Here is a 16,990-nt window from a genome sequence, read left to right as displayed (position 1 = left end):
CGCCCGTCGCGATCGGTTACCGGTCCCGCTGAATAACACAGGGGCTGGCAGTCTTTAATAGTATCTCGTCGCTGGTGATAGTATCTCGTCTGTAACCAGAGAATTTTCTACAGAGTCGGTAATTCAGAACCGTAGACAGGAAAATGCATCGCATGCAATATGTGTGCGGATCTTAAGTCTCTGATTGCTTACAAGGTCTGTAAGGATCTTAAATCTGTGAACATAAACTCGAAAGAATTTCCAATAAAGGATACGTTTCATTCGAAAATCAATAAATGATTATCGGCGCAGCATAAGCTCCGACAACTGAGCACAGTCTTACCACGTTGGATGATCGTGTGTTTCACCTAAACAGATTTCTACGTTGGTGGTCCGCCAGTTATTGTAACGAAACCGATATCTTATCAGTATGCATAACGAGAAAATAACACGGTTGCCGTGTTCAAACGCGCCACTCATTCGTTTGATAATTCGATCCAAGTGCGCGAAAAACTTCGTCGGCTAATCGAGTTTGCCGGCTCGGAACTCGCTTTCCATTCGTCGTTTTCCGACCTACCGAAAGAAGACGCGTCTTCGAGGAGAGATCGAAGTTTCGCGGAAAATTAAGACGCAGTTGCTTCGCCGTTCGAATCGAGTTATACTCGTAGACGGTGTTCTAATTAGTCGGGATGAGATAATTGCCATCAGCGATGCTGCACGGAGAAAGAGAGACCTTGCAGGATCCGGTTGTGCATTCTTCGTTCGATCAACGACGAAGCGTTCGATTCTCAACCGAGATCCAGGAAACCTGCTAGATCATCGCAGGGAATCCAGTTTGTTTTTCTGAAGAGACTTTCTGTTATTAACCAATGTTTAACGTTCTCCCACTGTGGCAAAATACCAGATTTATGAGCACAAAAACGTTCAACAGGCGTAATCGCTTCAATCTGGTCTATCTGGGAGTGTTCTATCATTAATGTCTCTGATAAATTCTTGTACACACCGGGACAAAAAGATAGCATCAACTATTTTTCCTCATTTGGTACATTAAACGGAAGAAAATGAATATTTTTTAATATGTCAACATATTATGACATGCCAGTACGTACAATGTACTGAATATCATCCACCATATTTACTTCAATAGAATTTTCGAAATGTAAACGTAAATATTGGGGCCCACAAGCGGGACAAAATGATAGCACAAATAGCAGTTTTACATTTGTCAGTTGTGCAGAAATGATTGAAGAGCAAACGTATTGCATTTACCGTAACATCTTTACCAGACTCGGGCATTACCCATATAAACTATTTGAAAAATAATGGTTAAAATAATATGTATGTCGTTTTGTTTGGTTTATCTCAACAGACAATATTTTTAAATATTATTTCGTTATTTACTGGAAATATTTCCTCATTTTACTTTCAATCCATACATTCTTTTAGTAGAAAATATTTACTGTCTCCACAGTTCAAAGATTCTCGTTTTTCCTCGAACCGTTCGAAGCCGATAAAATAAGACAAACTCCGCTAGATAAATAGGTGAATCACCGCAATCTTGACCATTTCGAGGAACAATCGACGACAGTGTGGAATTATGATCGGGTCGATTATGCATCTCGATAATTCCCAGCGAGTGAATAATAGCCGTGAGGCACGTCACGCGTTCGCAAGGAGTGTCTGACCTTTTTTTTTTTCATTTGCTCGTCGCGTTCGATGTACCGGGATAAGACGTCGCGTGTGTAATTACGTTGAACGGATAAGAAGAAGAAAAAGAAGACGAAGAAGAAGAAGAAGAGATCGCGTACGGAAGCGTAGCGTCAAGGAAATCGACTGCGGAATTACTTCTCGCCGGGAGATATGGTACGCGCTGAGACTAGCAAAACGTCGTCTCGTTTCGTGAGCTGGATGAATAATTATATTTATGATCAGCCGCGTTTTTTCTTTTCTAGTGGCGGCGCGTTTCCAAGAAAGGTTCGTCATACCCTGATTCTTATGTACACACAGAAGCCGGACTCTCGCGGATGCAGTCGCAGCCGAAGTCCCAGTCGCAGCATCCGTCTGAATTTTGTTTAAATTGCGCTTAAATTGGCTTCGTCCGAGAGGCTTGCAACGCATTTTTAATTCGATCCAGGACCGGCGCAATCATTCGATTAACTTGTTGATCGCCAGTCGAATAAACGGCGGCTTGCAATTAAATTTCTGCATCATCATCCGGCGTTTGGTTAACGAAAAACTGCGGCGTCGTACTTGTCAACAGACCTCTCTTTAATCCGTATTCAGTCAGCAAATTTTTAAGACATCTGTAGAGGCCTGTACCTTGTCTAACGAGATTTTGCTGCCTATCAGAGAAGGGTAACATCATTTTTTGGATGATCCGGCCGAATCCTTTCTCAGAGCCGCGCTACACCGACGAGACTTCGCTGTTGAAATGCAAATGACTGGTTAAACGCTGACATATCAGTCTACTCTGGCAGCAACATCGTTCTTGCAAATTATTTAAAAATTGCTTGGGATAGTCATTCTTTACATTCTGTTCAAGCGATTCACGTCGAAACCTGAATTTATGCTAAATCGTTTAGTTATGGAAGTTGCAAGCGTAAATTTTCCATCAGTTTTGCAAACTGGTCTGTCAACTTACAGGTCGTAAAATTGTAAATCTGTTAATATCTTTGAACAATTATAAAAACATGATCGAGGTGTTTATTCCTTGAATTTTGCCATATATCAACGACCAAAATGGTACCTCTTTCAATGTCATTGTATTATACAATTGTTAAAAAATTGCTCAAGGTACTTCTTCTTATCTTCTTCCATTGTTCTCATAAAGTCGTAAAAATAAAAATTCGTTTTTATTCGCCCTTTGGATCTCGAATCTCGGATACACGATTTGATGATGGAGAAACAAGAGCGAGAAAGACGCCGAGCATCGTCATTGACTCGCAAGGAATTCCTCCTCTCCGCCACAAGGTTACTGTCACTGACAATCCCTCGTTTGTATTCTAGACGACTTCTTATTTCATGCGACGCGTTTCGAGTTCCTCGACCACGTGTGTTTTGCCGTTATCGCGCCCGCGGAACGTGCCGCTTCGGGACGTTCATCGGCGATCACGTTCCGTCTTTGCTATCGTATCACCAGACCTGCGAATCTTTATGCGAATTTATATTTTCATCGAGAAACTCGCGGAAATTTCTTTCGATTCCAAGTGAAACGAATCTGTATCGAATTTTCGCGAATTTCTCAACACTCCTTCATGCAATGTAAATATTCTACGTGTGATTAACAATACAAAGTCATAGTAATATATATAGTAGTATGTAATTATTAGACTGCGGATTTTATGCATTTATGAGAAAAATAGACACGTACGATTTAAAGCAGTGGACGTATTAAAACGATCTAAGGACATCGGTGTATTAGTTTCAGCTTATTAAGATAATTAAAAGAAGAAGCAATTTTTTATTTGATTCTTGTGGCTTGTAATCAATGCAGACTATTTTTATTTAGCATAAAGATCGATTAGAAGTTAGTCACCGATAGATTAGAAATTAGAAATAACGTTTTTACAGTCGGCGTAGAAAGTATTCGTACACCTTTTAAAAACGAATACATTTTTCAAAATTGGGTTAGGGAAGGGTTCGTTTACTAGCTAATGTGTAAATAATCTTTTTTTGTAATTGTTATTGGTCGCAATTACGAAGGGAACAGTAAAGACCCCGAGGTTTAAATTTTTTATCTTACTATTTCCTTCTCAATTGCGACCAATAACAATTTAAATGAAAAATTAATTACACATTAGCTAGTAAACCAATCCTTCTGACGTCTGAAAAGAAACTCAAGCTGTTGGGTCCAATTTTGAAAACGTAATTCGTTCTTTTAATGTGTACGAGTACTTTGTACACCGACTGTATGAATTTATGGTAAAAATGAAAATGTTTGCTGGCAGCTAATTGACTTTATTTAAGAAAGAAAAGAATTGTTATTCGGTTCTCGATAGTTGAGATTGATGCCGAAAATGTTTATTTTGTATATAGATCTACAGTTCAGTAATAGTATCTATCACGGTATCCAACTTTTAGCCATCGTTCTCGTTAACTAATTAACTTTGATTTCGTGGAATTTTTTCAAATTTATCACCGAACGTATTAAAGCGTTCTAATTTCGTACCGTGCATTCCAATCAGAAGCGTTTAAAATATAACGGTTGTTATGATACTAATACTTGCTCCGGATAGATAAGAACATCACCTTTGAAGCGGCACAGTAGCCTAAAAAAACAATAACGTTGGTGTAAGTTAGCTTGTCGTAGGATCACGCGTTGCTCGTACCTTTGCTCTGTGTTTATATCCGTAGTCACGGTTATGTGATTTCAGAGAAATTTCGTAACTCCGTTAGCATGGGTCTAGCGGAGCGAAGGTCGTGCATGTATTTACCGTTCCTGTGGAAACGATAGCGCGAGCATAATTACTTTCGGGATGACTAGTTTTCGGTTTGACTAGTTTTCGGTTTGGTTTACCCGCGTGCTCACATTGCAAATAATTACTCTGTGATAAACTAACGACCTACTCGCTTTCCCATTTTCCCTTATTAAGTGTTCCACAACGAGCAATCAACAAAGCTGTCCTCATTTCATTAATCTTTAAGCAATACCTTTCATCGAGTTCTGAAAAATTGCAGCAAGCTTTTGCAAAACTGGGCCAAAATAGACCTTTCTCCTAATTATAGGAAAGCGAGTTTTCGTTCCAAAAACGCGTTAAGCACGTTCGCATGCGAACGCACAGGATATCCATAAATACTTTTGCGACTGTCGTTCACGGACCGCAAAGTGTGAAAGAAATACCAGCGATAATACCGCATAAATTTGCACTCATTTGCACTCAAATTCTGACTAATATTCAGTGCAAACCGGGATAAGATAAGAGCCGATCGCTGGGGCCGAGAATCATACCAGCTATGTGTATCAGTTCCCCAAACGGAAACAATATCTGTTTCGCAAATTTTCTAATCAGTTTCTGCATGAAAAAGGGTCGCTCATTTATCGAAATAAATTAACAAACGTATGGAAATCGTCGATTTTTCGATGATTTCTTTTCTTAATCAACGATTGACGATTAACTTCATCAATCGATTGATCCAATCGTCCATTTTTCGATGATTTCTTTTCCTAATCGTACGCATTAATCAATCAATCATGATTAAAATGTTAATCTATTAATGCCCAACTCTGGTCTGCAGAGATTATAGCAGAAAAAATGTTCGAACACAAAATTCTTGCGTTTCTCTCAATAACACGTACAGATTACTAAATTATATATAATGTGACAGCAACAAAAAATACTATTATATTCTCCACAGTGTATAAAATGTTTCTACGTAAGAAAAATTCGCCTGGCTCTCGTGGTTTCAGCACAACAAATTTGCAAACGTGACGTCGAAAAACAGAGATTTTGAATCGTGCGCAGGTTATCGAGTAGGTGTTCGACAGAGTACCCAGGGGTCACAGCGGCAAGACAAAAAAGAGAAAGTTCATTTGCGGGAAGGCTCGAGATGATAGCGTTGTTAATTTCCTGGTCTTTGTTCCTCGGGGTCCGTTTCATTTCCGCTTGGACATGCGAGCTGCCGCGACGGCCATCGCTGTACGAGCAGGCGAGCATCGAAATTAAAACAATCGTTATTGGAATCGAGAGGAGACGACCTCGTCAGCTTCGAATACTGTAAAAGAGCCGGACCTGTTCTATCTTCCTGGTGCGTGCGATCCATTAGGAATGACCGATAGAACCTTATCTTTTTGCACGCGACGATTCTGCGGTTCGAGTGCACTCAGTGCGATCGTACTTTCGTGAAAATTGATACCAGTACGCTTGCCCTGGCTGCAATAATTATAATGTATGTCAACAGATGCGCACCGAAGAAACGGTGTATATCTGTCGCGAGGGGTGGCGAACAGATTAGATGGAATTTCGAACGCACTCGCCAATCAATGCAGTAAATTTGCGATGACAGTAACGTGTCTGATACAGTGTATCCTTATAGGATTACACCTGTGATTAGCTTTTCGAGATAAATGTACGTTTTCAGTTTCTTGTCGGTCGAAGGGGGGGCTTCTCGTGTAGCGACAGTGAAAACAACTGATTTCTACGAATTTTTTTCAAAATAACTTCTGGTCTTGAAGTACAAGTTTCTTTTTTAGTTAAATTCTTCTTATCATTTATTGTACAATGTACACGAGACTTCTCAACAGCTTCGACGTCACAGTGATCAAAACATAAGAAATGAGAAATATTCGTGAAATCATTTAAACACTTAACAATTCTCTAGCTCATCGGGAAGTTAGTTTAAAATCAATTGCAAAATTTGTACCGAACAAACAGACAGACAAGAAAGCGAGTTAATAAAAACGTGGTAAAAAGCATATGAAAAATTGTAAAATTTCTAGGTAGAAAAGGCTGATTAGTTAAATTTTAATGCATTTGATTTACAACAGATATAAAATTGATAAGTAGCAGAACAGAAACAAAGTAATCATCTCTGCAATATTGAAGAAAATAAACATCCCACGTAAGCAATATCCTTGGACCGGTTTCATCGTATCCATCTTGACCCAGTATTTCGAATAAAATCATTGCCCAGTTAATAACCAAACATGATTAAAAAATTAAAGCAACGCGAACTGTATAGCAGTGCAAGATAACATCTTTTTCTGTAAATAAATAAGATCAGCAACTAAAAACCGTCCACGTATCTTTAAAAAGTCGAGCGTCCTCTATCATTTGAGAACATCGCAACATACTCTTGCTTCCTGCAACATTTCAGGTGGCAACATTCGCGCCATTTGCGTTCCACCAATTAACATAGCGAATGCCTTAGAAAAATAGTCGAGCATGTGTCGGTCTGTATGTGTCATGAATTTACAGATTCCCTTTCCACCAAGGCAGACAGTTTGCCCCTCATCCCCACCTTGTTGCCACTCTCGCCTTGGCAGGGGATCCATTTAAAGCGAACTTTGACGAATGACCAGCCATAACGTTGCATCCCGCGGTGGCTCGCAGTCGAAAGTCCGGCTTGGAGCTGCTTGGAGCTGATTGGAGCGAGCGAGGACACAGCCAGGATAGCTCATCGCCCACAGAATCTTCTCCGAGGACAACACCGCAATCGACAGACTTTCACCGACAGATATCGCCATGCTGAGGGAAACGATTCTCGTTTTCGCGGTTCTGCTCGCGGTCGCCTGCGCCACGCAAGTCTACAAGTGCGGGAGTGGTGCGTAAACCATCGTCAAACTTATTAATCTGTGATCGCACGAACATCTCATTACACTCGGATTCGTTGCGGGATCGATTGGGTCATTGATAATTGCAAATTTTCTGCCATTTATTTTTGTAGGTTGATAGAATCAACGGGTCATTGAAAATTGCAAATTTTCTCCTATTTTATCGATGTGACGAATGTTGAAAATTAATAGGGAAAGGACTTTCTTTCCGGAGAACGTTTCACTCGGTTGCAAAGAGAGTACGCTTTTTTCTACCTTGTTCTGTGAACGTTGATTACAGAGCCGAGCAGAGAGGTGAATGTTTTATACCTATGAAAAAAAAACATGTCTGTATCTGTTTACAATTTTTTGTTGTAAATTTGTGCTCTATAAGCACAAAGGCAGTATATTTGTTTAGACTTTGCACGGTTCTTACTTCGAATGTGACTCACCTGTACTGTATTTTATATAAACGGTTTTTATCGCAAACGTGAGCTCTTTATGTAATTTTATAAAAGTTACGAGACTGAGTTTGTTCAGACCTCGCTCGATTTTTATCATGATATACACTGCTCTACTCAAATATATCTAGTTTAACTCGTCGATCCACAGAAAATCGCAGCTCTGTAAAAAATCCGATTGAATAATTCTCGATGAACACGTTTATGCGATCAGGTTGACGATAAATTGAAAAAACCAGTGACACGTGTCCTTTCAATTACTGTTCTAATGACGAAGTAATGCTCGCCCGAGGATTAGATGTTCTCCGTGCGATTACGTGAATGTTTATTACGGGATAATTAAATGGCACGCGAGTCTTGTTGAAACGGAGGCCTGCCTGTTTCACTTTCGACGGCTGTTGAATGAAGCCCGTAGAATCGAGGAGGCGGAACAACCTTCGACCCGCCACGCCGCTAGGAAAAAACGTCCTCTCGATTATACTACGATCATGCTAGTCGTAGGTACAGGTTCGCTAAAACTACAAGTGACGAGATATCCGCAGGAAACGATTTCACTTATCTCCGTGCGCGATCGTACACGCGGTTCCCATTAAACTGTAGACAGCCTGCACAACGAAAGTGTTCGTCAGGATTAAGTATAATTAGATTAATTGCAAATGTATTAACCTGTTAGCTGTGCTACTCGAGGCGGAGCACTTTTACAACATTTTCACGTTATTATTGACATTATTGAAACTGAAAGTATATTTTTATTTCTCTTTCTCGCAAATGAGATGCAGACAATTTTGCGTGAATTGCTAAACTGTAAAGTCTTGATCTAAGAAAAAGTTCTACGATTTAAGAAACATAGGCTTTTTAAAAAAATTGTTTTAATATTGCATTGTCATCCAGTTCTGAGCTGTGTTTAAAATTTCAGGTCTCTAGCTCATCGGGAAGTTAGTTTAAAATCAATTGCAAAATTTGTACCAAACAGACAGACAATAAAGCGAGCTAATAAAAACGTGGTTTCTACGTTTGGCGCAGTCGGCGAGGTCGCAGAAATATAGTAGAACTACACGTTTATCATAAAAGTCCGCAGTCTAATAATGACGACCATGCTCTAGGTATCACAATAGATTTTATTCATTTTATTTCATGACTGACGGATTCGTTTAAACGTTTGTGGAAATTGCTGGCTGGAGACTCCGATTTGTTTGGATTATGTAAACTCGCGTACGTCGATCCGCTGAACGCTTTTGTAGAACGGCAACTGTTGCAAGGAATTTTGTAAAATTGTTTTTAATGAATGGTGTGGGTGCTTCGGTTCGGTGTTGATGCGGAGCTCTTAATCAGCGAGTTTTGTTGGCTGGAAAGTGTAACCGAGTGGAACATTGTTATTAAATGAACGATGGAAGTTAAATCGATTCAATTTTGAACACTGAACGAACACTGTTGTGGACGAGTAATTTCCCGTTGCGTGAAATTTGTGAAGTGAATGCAGTTCACTCGATTTATATGATAGAATTTTGGTAAACATTTACATTTAAGTTTGAAAATGTATTACCGGGGAAAATTAATTCGCAACATTCTTTTATATCTCAGCCTTTCAAAAGCAACATTGACCTGTCATTTTGACAACGCAGTACAAATCAGTTGCAATGCACACAGACACAGTAGTTCTGGTATCGATAACAAAGGAGAACAAACATGTGATTCAACTTTTCAGACAAATTGAATCAATTCCCGTGCAAGGGTTAACTGAACGATTTATCAGAGATAAATTGGGGTTGATCTCAAGGTGATCCATTGAAAGTGATCCCAATTATGCAACGTGTCATGTGTATACAAGATGTTCTGCAACAGGTGGGAACAGATTCAAGAGAGCGTGTATTTAAAACAATGCATACAGCGATTCGAGAGTAAAAACGCTGCAGTTTCGACTTCGGTTTCGAGTCATCAATAGCGAAAGTCCGCCAATAGCTCGGTCATTGTCCTCTCTCTTTCTGACCCAACCTGGCGCGTCACTTGTTCGCTGATCAGGCACTTTCAGTTGTTGACAATCGAGAAGAACTGCTACTACACTTTTTACGAATTTACAATTTTAATTTCTTTTGGCGATATTACTTACATTTTATATTACGACATTAATTTGGTTGGCAACTCAATTCGCGACCTTTTGTTTCGTAGTTCTTTTATTGTATCATTATAACCTCATTCATTGACCATTCCCTTTGAACTGTATACTGTATATCACTGGAAAGCTCTGAATTTTCGATTAGTTTGATACTTAAAATCGCGCTTAAAAATATATAATAAACGACTTTGTTTGAGATAACGTGGAGGTCTCGAACTTAGTTGCCAACCTAATAATTCACAATCTCCGGTACTCCCTTCGTTATTAATTATTTACAAACAACCATAGTGGTTTATTCCGCATCTTTCTAAACCTGCTAGAAGAGTAGATGTTGTTAAACTTCATTGCATCTTTTTCCTGAATACGTTACACTAAAAATCAATTTTTAAACCTGTTGGAAAAGTAGACGTTGTTAAACTTCATTGAATCTTTCGACAAGAATGAAATTTTACGAGAATATATAATCTTCTGAAGATTCTTTGTTATCGCGAAGAATAGTTGTTGTTCGACGTCAGAAATAAGAATGATCACTGTTTTCGCAGGAGAGCCGATAGCAGATACCAATCTGATTAAGATATCCGGCTGCGACAACCCGCCGTGTAAGCTGAAACGCGGGACCAAAGCAACGGTGGAGGAGAAGTTTGTGGTCGACCACGATGCCAGTGATATGAAGAACTCCGTGTACGCCAAGGTACTCAACGTGCCATTGCCGTTCGTCGGCGTTGACGGTACCAGCGCTTGCGACAACATTTTCAACGAAGATGGCACACACCTCGAGTCGTGCACGCTCAAGGCCGGCACCCACTACGTCTACAAACGCGAATTCGCCATCTTGCCCATCTACCCTACGGTGAGAACTTTAAGTCACTCATAGTCGTCGTTGTCAGAGAAACCCATAAACCTCTAGGTTGTTCATTAACCCCTTTTTCGGCACCTGGAACTCCTAAATGACTCCATATTGCCTCTTTCACTGTGAAATTTTAACATTCAGTTGAATGTCTGGGGAAATGGAAACCTGTATAAAGATCCGCGCAAAGACTGCACTATATTCGAATGAGTAGTTGTTAGATTACTGTTTCCTGACAATTTTTGGGTCTCCATACAGCTTTCTTGAGAAAAGATTTTCCTACGAAGTTCAGGCATCCAAACGAAGTTAACCCTGTGGACTCGAAGCAATTTTAATTCCGAAATCAAGACGTATCTTTCAACCTAGAAGATTTCTATTGCATATAATCTTTTTTACGCTATTCGTATAAAATTGAACCTGTTTTCTCCTATGATATTTGAATTTTTAGCAAATTCTAGAGTACAGAAGAATTGAATATTTTAAAAACTGTTTCAAATAATGATATGGCAATTTTGACTGGCGCCTCAGAGTTGCCATTCGAGTGCAAAGGGTTAAGAAAACTTTATATTTCACCACTATTTCACAAGTAGTAGGTAGAACCAATATACAGCAAACTTTGCTGAAATTGTCTGATTGCGTGTACTATTGCAAGATCAGTAATATTTCAAAACTCGCATTATCTGCAATGTATTCTAGTTTAAAATCGTTTCGCTTACGCTCATATCTGTCTCTCCAATCGGCGCGTGTATTCTGAAAGGAAACATATCCATTTCAAAAATTCCTAGAACATATTCGAACAGACAGTTTAATTCTGCATGGTCCAATCACTATATTTGCAATTATTTTACAAAAAATTGCAGAAAAGAAAAACTGAAAAATGTATCAACTGGGTCCAGAGTTGGGCAAACATTTAATTTAAATAAATAAAAATTTCTAATAAAGTGGGTTTTGAACCCAGCTTATTCGAAATTTTTATTTAAATAAAATTCTTGCCCAACTCTAATTCGTCCTATCCGGTACACGTGCGTTTCTGACGAAAGCACGCGCCGGTTTATCAGCTGGATAACCGAAAGTTTATCGAAAGTATTAGACCGAGCAAGTGTCGCAATTCTTGGGTCAGCAGAAAGTAGCTGTCGCCGCGCACTATCGTGCACGATGGTTACACGTGCGCATTCTTAACCCTTTGCACTCGGAACTATCTTAATTCGAAAACCGAATTATTCTTCCGGCTTGAAATATTTCCATTTTATATGTAAGATGTTCTGAATTTTATCGATATGATGCTATAAGAATTGTTATTCGCCTCCGAATCACCCTTTGAATGCAAAGGGTTAATACGCCCATAATTAATGTGTTCGAGGAAAATTCACCGATCTGCCGATATCAAGGATTAATACGCGGTGCAATTCATTTTTGTCCGCAGCTCTCCTTGACGATACATTACGCGATGAAGGACGCCAACAGCACGATCGCTTGCTTCGAGGTCCCCGCGAAGATTACGAACTGAGAGGGAGAGAAGGGGAGGAGAGAGAGAGCTGGTCGTTCTTCCTGGAGAAGGTTACAAACTTACACGGATCCAGGAATCCACGAAGCTGCGTCTCTCCTGCGCGTCCCTTTTGTACAAACCATGTCCTCGTTGCCGTGGAAGAGAGCCTTCGCGAAACTCGACTATCGCGAACAGTGCTGCTTCCCGGTAGCCTGCTTTACCGTCGAGCTTAATCAGTATGTAGCATAGTCACCCGTTATGTTAATTGTTAATAAAACTTTTCTACACCCACGCCAGCCTCGTTTTATCGACCTGTTCCATCCCAGCGTTCTCCAATGTCCTTTAACCATTTTCCTAATTAATTTCAATCTGTTTTCTAGTATTTTTTAAAATTTTATGTTTTTTCTGTTCCTTCTGAATGTTTCCATAGCAACTGTAATCAAACTGGAAAAGTAGCTGCGTTTTTATTCAAATGATTCCGTACTTTTTCATCTTCTACAGTCTCCAATGAGATATTCTGGAACCTTGAGGTACAGAAATCTATCAAAGCCTTCACTTTTGACCTTTATGTTTTTACTGAAATAATGAAAGTTTTTTTTGGTGGCGATTAACACAACGGACAAGGTCAATAACCCCGTCACCGAAAATAGAGTGGACAGTGCCAGAAATAGCGATACCGTAACTCATATTTTGAATGACTAAGTTTACAAGATTACATAAAACATTAATTGTTTTTTATGAAATTATGACATATACTTCGCTAGAAGATTTCGAAAGGGAAAGATAGAAAAACAAGGTAATAATATTTGTATTCAATTTTTATTTGAAGAGAGGAGGAGATCGAGAGAGATCCATGTATGAAGATCTGTCGATAACGTGGAAAACCAGTCGTGATTGGTAGCTACTGCCGCGCGTGGTCGATCGAAGAAACTTGTTGAACACTTGGGCGTCTCTGACGGTACAAAGAGCGGAAAATAAATTAAAATAAAAAATTGGGATTCTCAATTTGTGATAGAAATATTTAAAGAAATTTTCACACGTCAATAATACCTATTTTATGTATATTTTTGTTGCATCAGAATTTGGGTACATTTTTAATCTTTGTTAATCCCGAAACTTTTTAATTTCTAATGTTCAAGGATTCATTTATTACGCTAAGCTTTTCACAAGAGAAAATGCTCAAAAAATCGAGTAATAAGAATAAATCTTTTAATACTCTTCCAAAGCTCCATTTTACATTATTAATTCTCTATCTAGCCTGAACTGAGGGGACACAAAGAAGATTTCAAATGGCAGACCATGTTATCAAGTCATTCTACATCCACTTTATGGCAGTTTTCATTCTACTCGAACCAGGAAATCCCTTTTCTCCATTTCAAGCATTGTTCGGTAAAAGGCATATTAAGCTCCGAACAGTAATACTCACGAACGCCTCGGCGAAACTCGATAAAATTAATATGTACGATAGAAAAAGGTTCACGCTAGCCACTTCAGCCGGCAAAATAAAGATCACGCGACTTCTACGTCCGAGGAAAAATTCAATCTCGGAACTTTCTAACACGGCGGATCGATGAAATAACATTGAATTAGTAAATGTTCGACGTCGATGCTCATGGCGGACATTCTGGACAATGATTTTCGGTCGTAACGCGACGACGACGGTGGCTGCAAGTCCTCGGAAAGTGGTCGGTCATTTTCGGAAATTGCCCGCGTTCGTGTGGGCTTTTTACGAAGATCGGGTAAACGGCGTCGCGTGAAGGAAACTGCGCTTTAATCGCGTGCCCCGATCGCAACGAATCGGAACGTTCAACCCTTCGCGGTCCCAGCAACTTTTGCCGTTTTGTTCCAGCTAGTTCGCGTTTGTTTGGCCACTTTCCGACAGAGTACTTCGCTGCATTTGCATAACTCGGCGTCGAACAAACTAAATAACAAGCTTACACCAGTATAAAAAAATTCTTTGGCTTACACAACATTTGTATTTGTGTAGTAAAGAATGCCGTATTATTGTTGCAGCGTTGTACAACACGTACAATGTTAAATATATTAATAATTGACGATTTATTTTTGCGATTTATAATCCATAATTTTATCATTTCTGTGTGAGATCACTGACAATTTCCATCTGTATTTCAATTTTGATTACATTTGTTATTACAGAATTCCAATATATTTGCTGTTCTTCAATCTCGTTAATAACTCTTTATTACTTCATTATTATATCTAGACTGCTGATGTCAATTTCCCGTTTCCATTTTATAAAAATTTAATTCAGGAAAACATCTCCTCCGCTGATTGAAAGTTAGCACATACATGAATAAAGATCCACCGTCTATTAATACATGAAAAACAATGCGTATTGTTCAAGGATTAAGTCTTGACAAATAATTCACGAAAATGTAGGTGACAAGTTAATCAACGCGATTATAATTATCTACTTAGAGAAGTTCCGAAAATAACCGGAGCAAGCAGAATGTATTAAAAATGAAAGAGAGAGAGGTACCTGCTGTCAAAAGCCGTCTAAACCCAGCAAATACTAGCGAACAGATAACAGTAAAGGTCAGGCTAGTTTGAAACCGGCAGAACAGTCTCTGTGGGATAACAGGAAAGATCCGGATCGATAGAGCAACGAGCCGGTCGCGGTCGTTTATCGCATTTGGTAGCCGAAGGTATTGCAACGTCAAGCTGCAGATTTAATTCCGACGATACAGGAACTGGCCTGAATGAAACGAATGTATCGAACGAGAGATCGAGGCCAGTCCTCGTACTAGAGAGATGGAATTCGGTTATTAATTTGTCGTGGCCACCTTTATCGAGCAAACGCGTCGCCGATAACGAGTAACGCGAATACCTTCGGATTTTTGTAATTACACTTCTCGCGTAATTGAGGACACCCGTGATTCAAGCTTTGGCTGAAACCAACCCCCTCTTCGAACAGATAGCTTTGTAAATAATTAATAAGTTCGTCAAGAAACGGCTACGAATTTTGTATGGAAAATAAATTTTGTTGGAGAATTATTAACATTCGATTAAACACCAATCATAAATAAATGCAGACGTGTCAGACATACTATTGATATTTATTCGTACAATATTAACTGCCCGTAGGTAATATTTATTTTTTCATATTTGGTTTTTCGAACATTTGACGTATATCTTCAAAAAGAAATTAGTTAAGAGAAATATTATTGTTGACTCATTAGAATTATTAAAAGATCTACTGTTTCTGAAAGTTTTAAATCGAGAAAGGGCTAGGAATTTTGTTTGTAAATTGTTGGAATTACTAATATTCGATTAAACACCAATCATAAATAAATGCAAATAAATTAATGCATTTATTAATTGTATTCATTTGTATTAACTGTCCGTGGGTCACACTGTTTTTCCCATTAATGCTTCAAACATTTGACACGTTCCAAACATTATATATTATCTTCAAAAAGAAATTAGTCGTCAGTATAAACGACCCCATATGCAGACGGAGTGAATATTGATGTTGGCTTATTAGAGTTATTAAAAGAGCTTCTGTGATTTTTATCTCGAATAATAATCAGCAGGCTAGTAATGAGTCCACTGTAGATTTTATGCATTTATGACGACAACGGGTGCATTGCGATACAGCGGGAAAATTAAAAAAATTCATGGATGTCATCTTCAACTTTTTAACAGTATTAAAACCGGAATGAATCGTTTAAATGACTATGCCACAGTCGATTTTTATGCAAAATTGAAATTGTCTGCATTCGTTGCAAAATATTAAAGCTACATTTATATTTCTTGTTTTTAATCATCTTAATACGTGAAAAATAATATGACAATGCTTTGAAATTTAATATTTTCACCCAATTTCTGCACATTTTTCTCATACATCATGAAATCCGGTCTAGTAATGAGAAACGCGATTAATCAGCTAGTGGAGAGGAATCCTTTCGCATTTTTGCATAAGCGTAATCGAGGAAACGCGCGATTCAAGCATCGAGTGAAACCACCCCATCAGCATCGAGGAGATAGCTTTGAGAAGTCACTGCTGCCTTTCAGGGGCTTTTAAGATGACCATGATCCGTGACACGCCGGAATCAGGGAGCATCTGGTTCCCCGTACGGCTGTTTCGTCCTCGTGCTCCCCCTCTCTCACCCTATTTCGATCTCCTCTGCGTTGCCTTGCAGCTCTTCGAATTCCCATCCCTTTACCCGAACACTATAAACCGTCTTCGGCGCCCGACAGAAAGCAAGCACTTGTCCGCGGACCACCCAAACGCGACTGTCGAGAGCTATGTTCGATTTGGACCAACGTTCTTCGTTTTTTTTCCGCTACTCGATTTTCCATTTTGCTCCCTACCCTCAGGCTCTCGAGGAAAATTCACCATATCAATCCCTTGTACTATGATTTATTTTGTGATTACAGTGGATTGAACTTCTTTTTCGTTCGTAATTCCTTAGGAAAGAAAGAAAACGTGCTGTACTAATTGTATGTATGTCTCTACATTCTCCATTATCCCATTGGACTATGATTTACTTTATTGTTTGAGTGAGAATCAGTGTGCATACGAGTGCTAGCTTGTACGTACGATTCTTCTCGCACGCGTCGAAGATTTCCGTAGCGAGTCTCGCGACGTAAATCAAGTTCAATGAAGTGCAGTGTTTAAACATTAAAGGATTACCAGTTCTTTACATTCTCCTCTCATTCCCCTCATTAAACTTGTACTTTCCGTAAACTCGTAGTGCGTGTGTATGATATTGTAAATAGTGCTAGAGCATACGTGTGGTTTGTTCCAGTGTATTAAGTACGGTGTTATGAACAATTATAGCGCAGGATAAAGGATTTGTGGATATGTGTGAGAAGAATTTAAAAGTGAAAG

The 16,990-nt window shown here is 39.1% G+C and overlaps 1 protein-coding gene across 1 annotated transcript; it reads left to right on the top strand.

The window, feature by feature from the left end:
- The first annotated feature begins 6,991 nt into the window (after window positions 1-6,991).
- Window positions 6,992-12,426, top strand: Npc2b (Niemann-Pick type C-2b). Its single transcript, XM_076427061.1, has 3 exons — window positions 6,992-7,239; window positions 10,345-10,652; window positions 12,073-12,426. Exons 1-3 carry the CDS (start codon window positions 7,161-7,163, stop codon window positions 12,154-12,156), a joined length of 471 nt encoding a protein of 156 aa, XP_076283176.1. The 5' UTR covers window positions 6,992-7,160; the 3' UTR covers window positions 12,157-12,426.
- Window positions 12,427-16,990: the final 4,564 nt, after the last annotated feature.

This window comes from Lasioglossum baleicum, chromosome 7 (assembly GCF_051020765.1).
Source record: "Lasioglossum baleicum chromosome 7, iyLasBale1, whole genome shotgun sequence".
NCBI lineage: Eukaryota > Metazoa > Arthropoda > Insecta > Hymenoptera > Halictidae > Lasioglossum > Lasioglossum baleicum.
The sequence above is the reverse complement of the archived record's forward strand: the minus strand, read 5'-3'. Positions and strand labels throughout refer to the sequence as shown.

What these genes read in the sequence shown, in the direction of transcription:
- Npc2b (XM_076427061.1), top strand. Translation starts at nt 7,161, where the DNA reads ATGCTGAGGGAAACGATTCTCGTTTTCGCGGTTCTGCTCGCGGTCGCC. An exon ending in AGTCTACAAGTGCGGGAGTG is followed by an intron (nt 7,240 to 10,344) that starts GTGCGTAAACCA and finishes CTGTTTTCGCAG; the next exon opens with GAGAGCCGATAGCAGATACC. An exon ending in TCTTGCCCATCTACCCTACG is followed by an intron (nt 10,653 to 12,072) that starts GTGAGAACTTTA and finishes TTTTGTCCGCAG; the next exon opens with CTCTCCTTGACGATACATTA.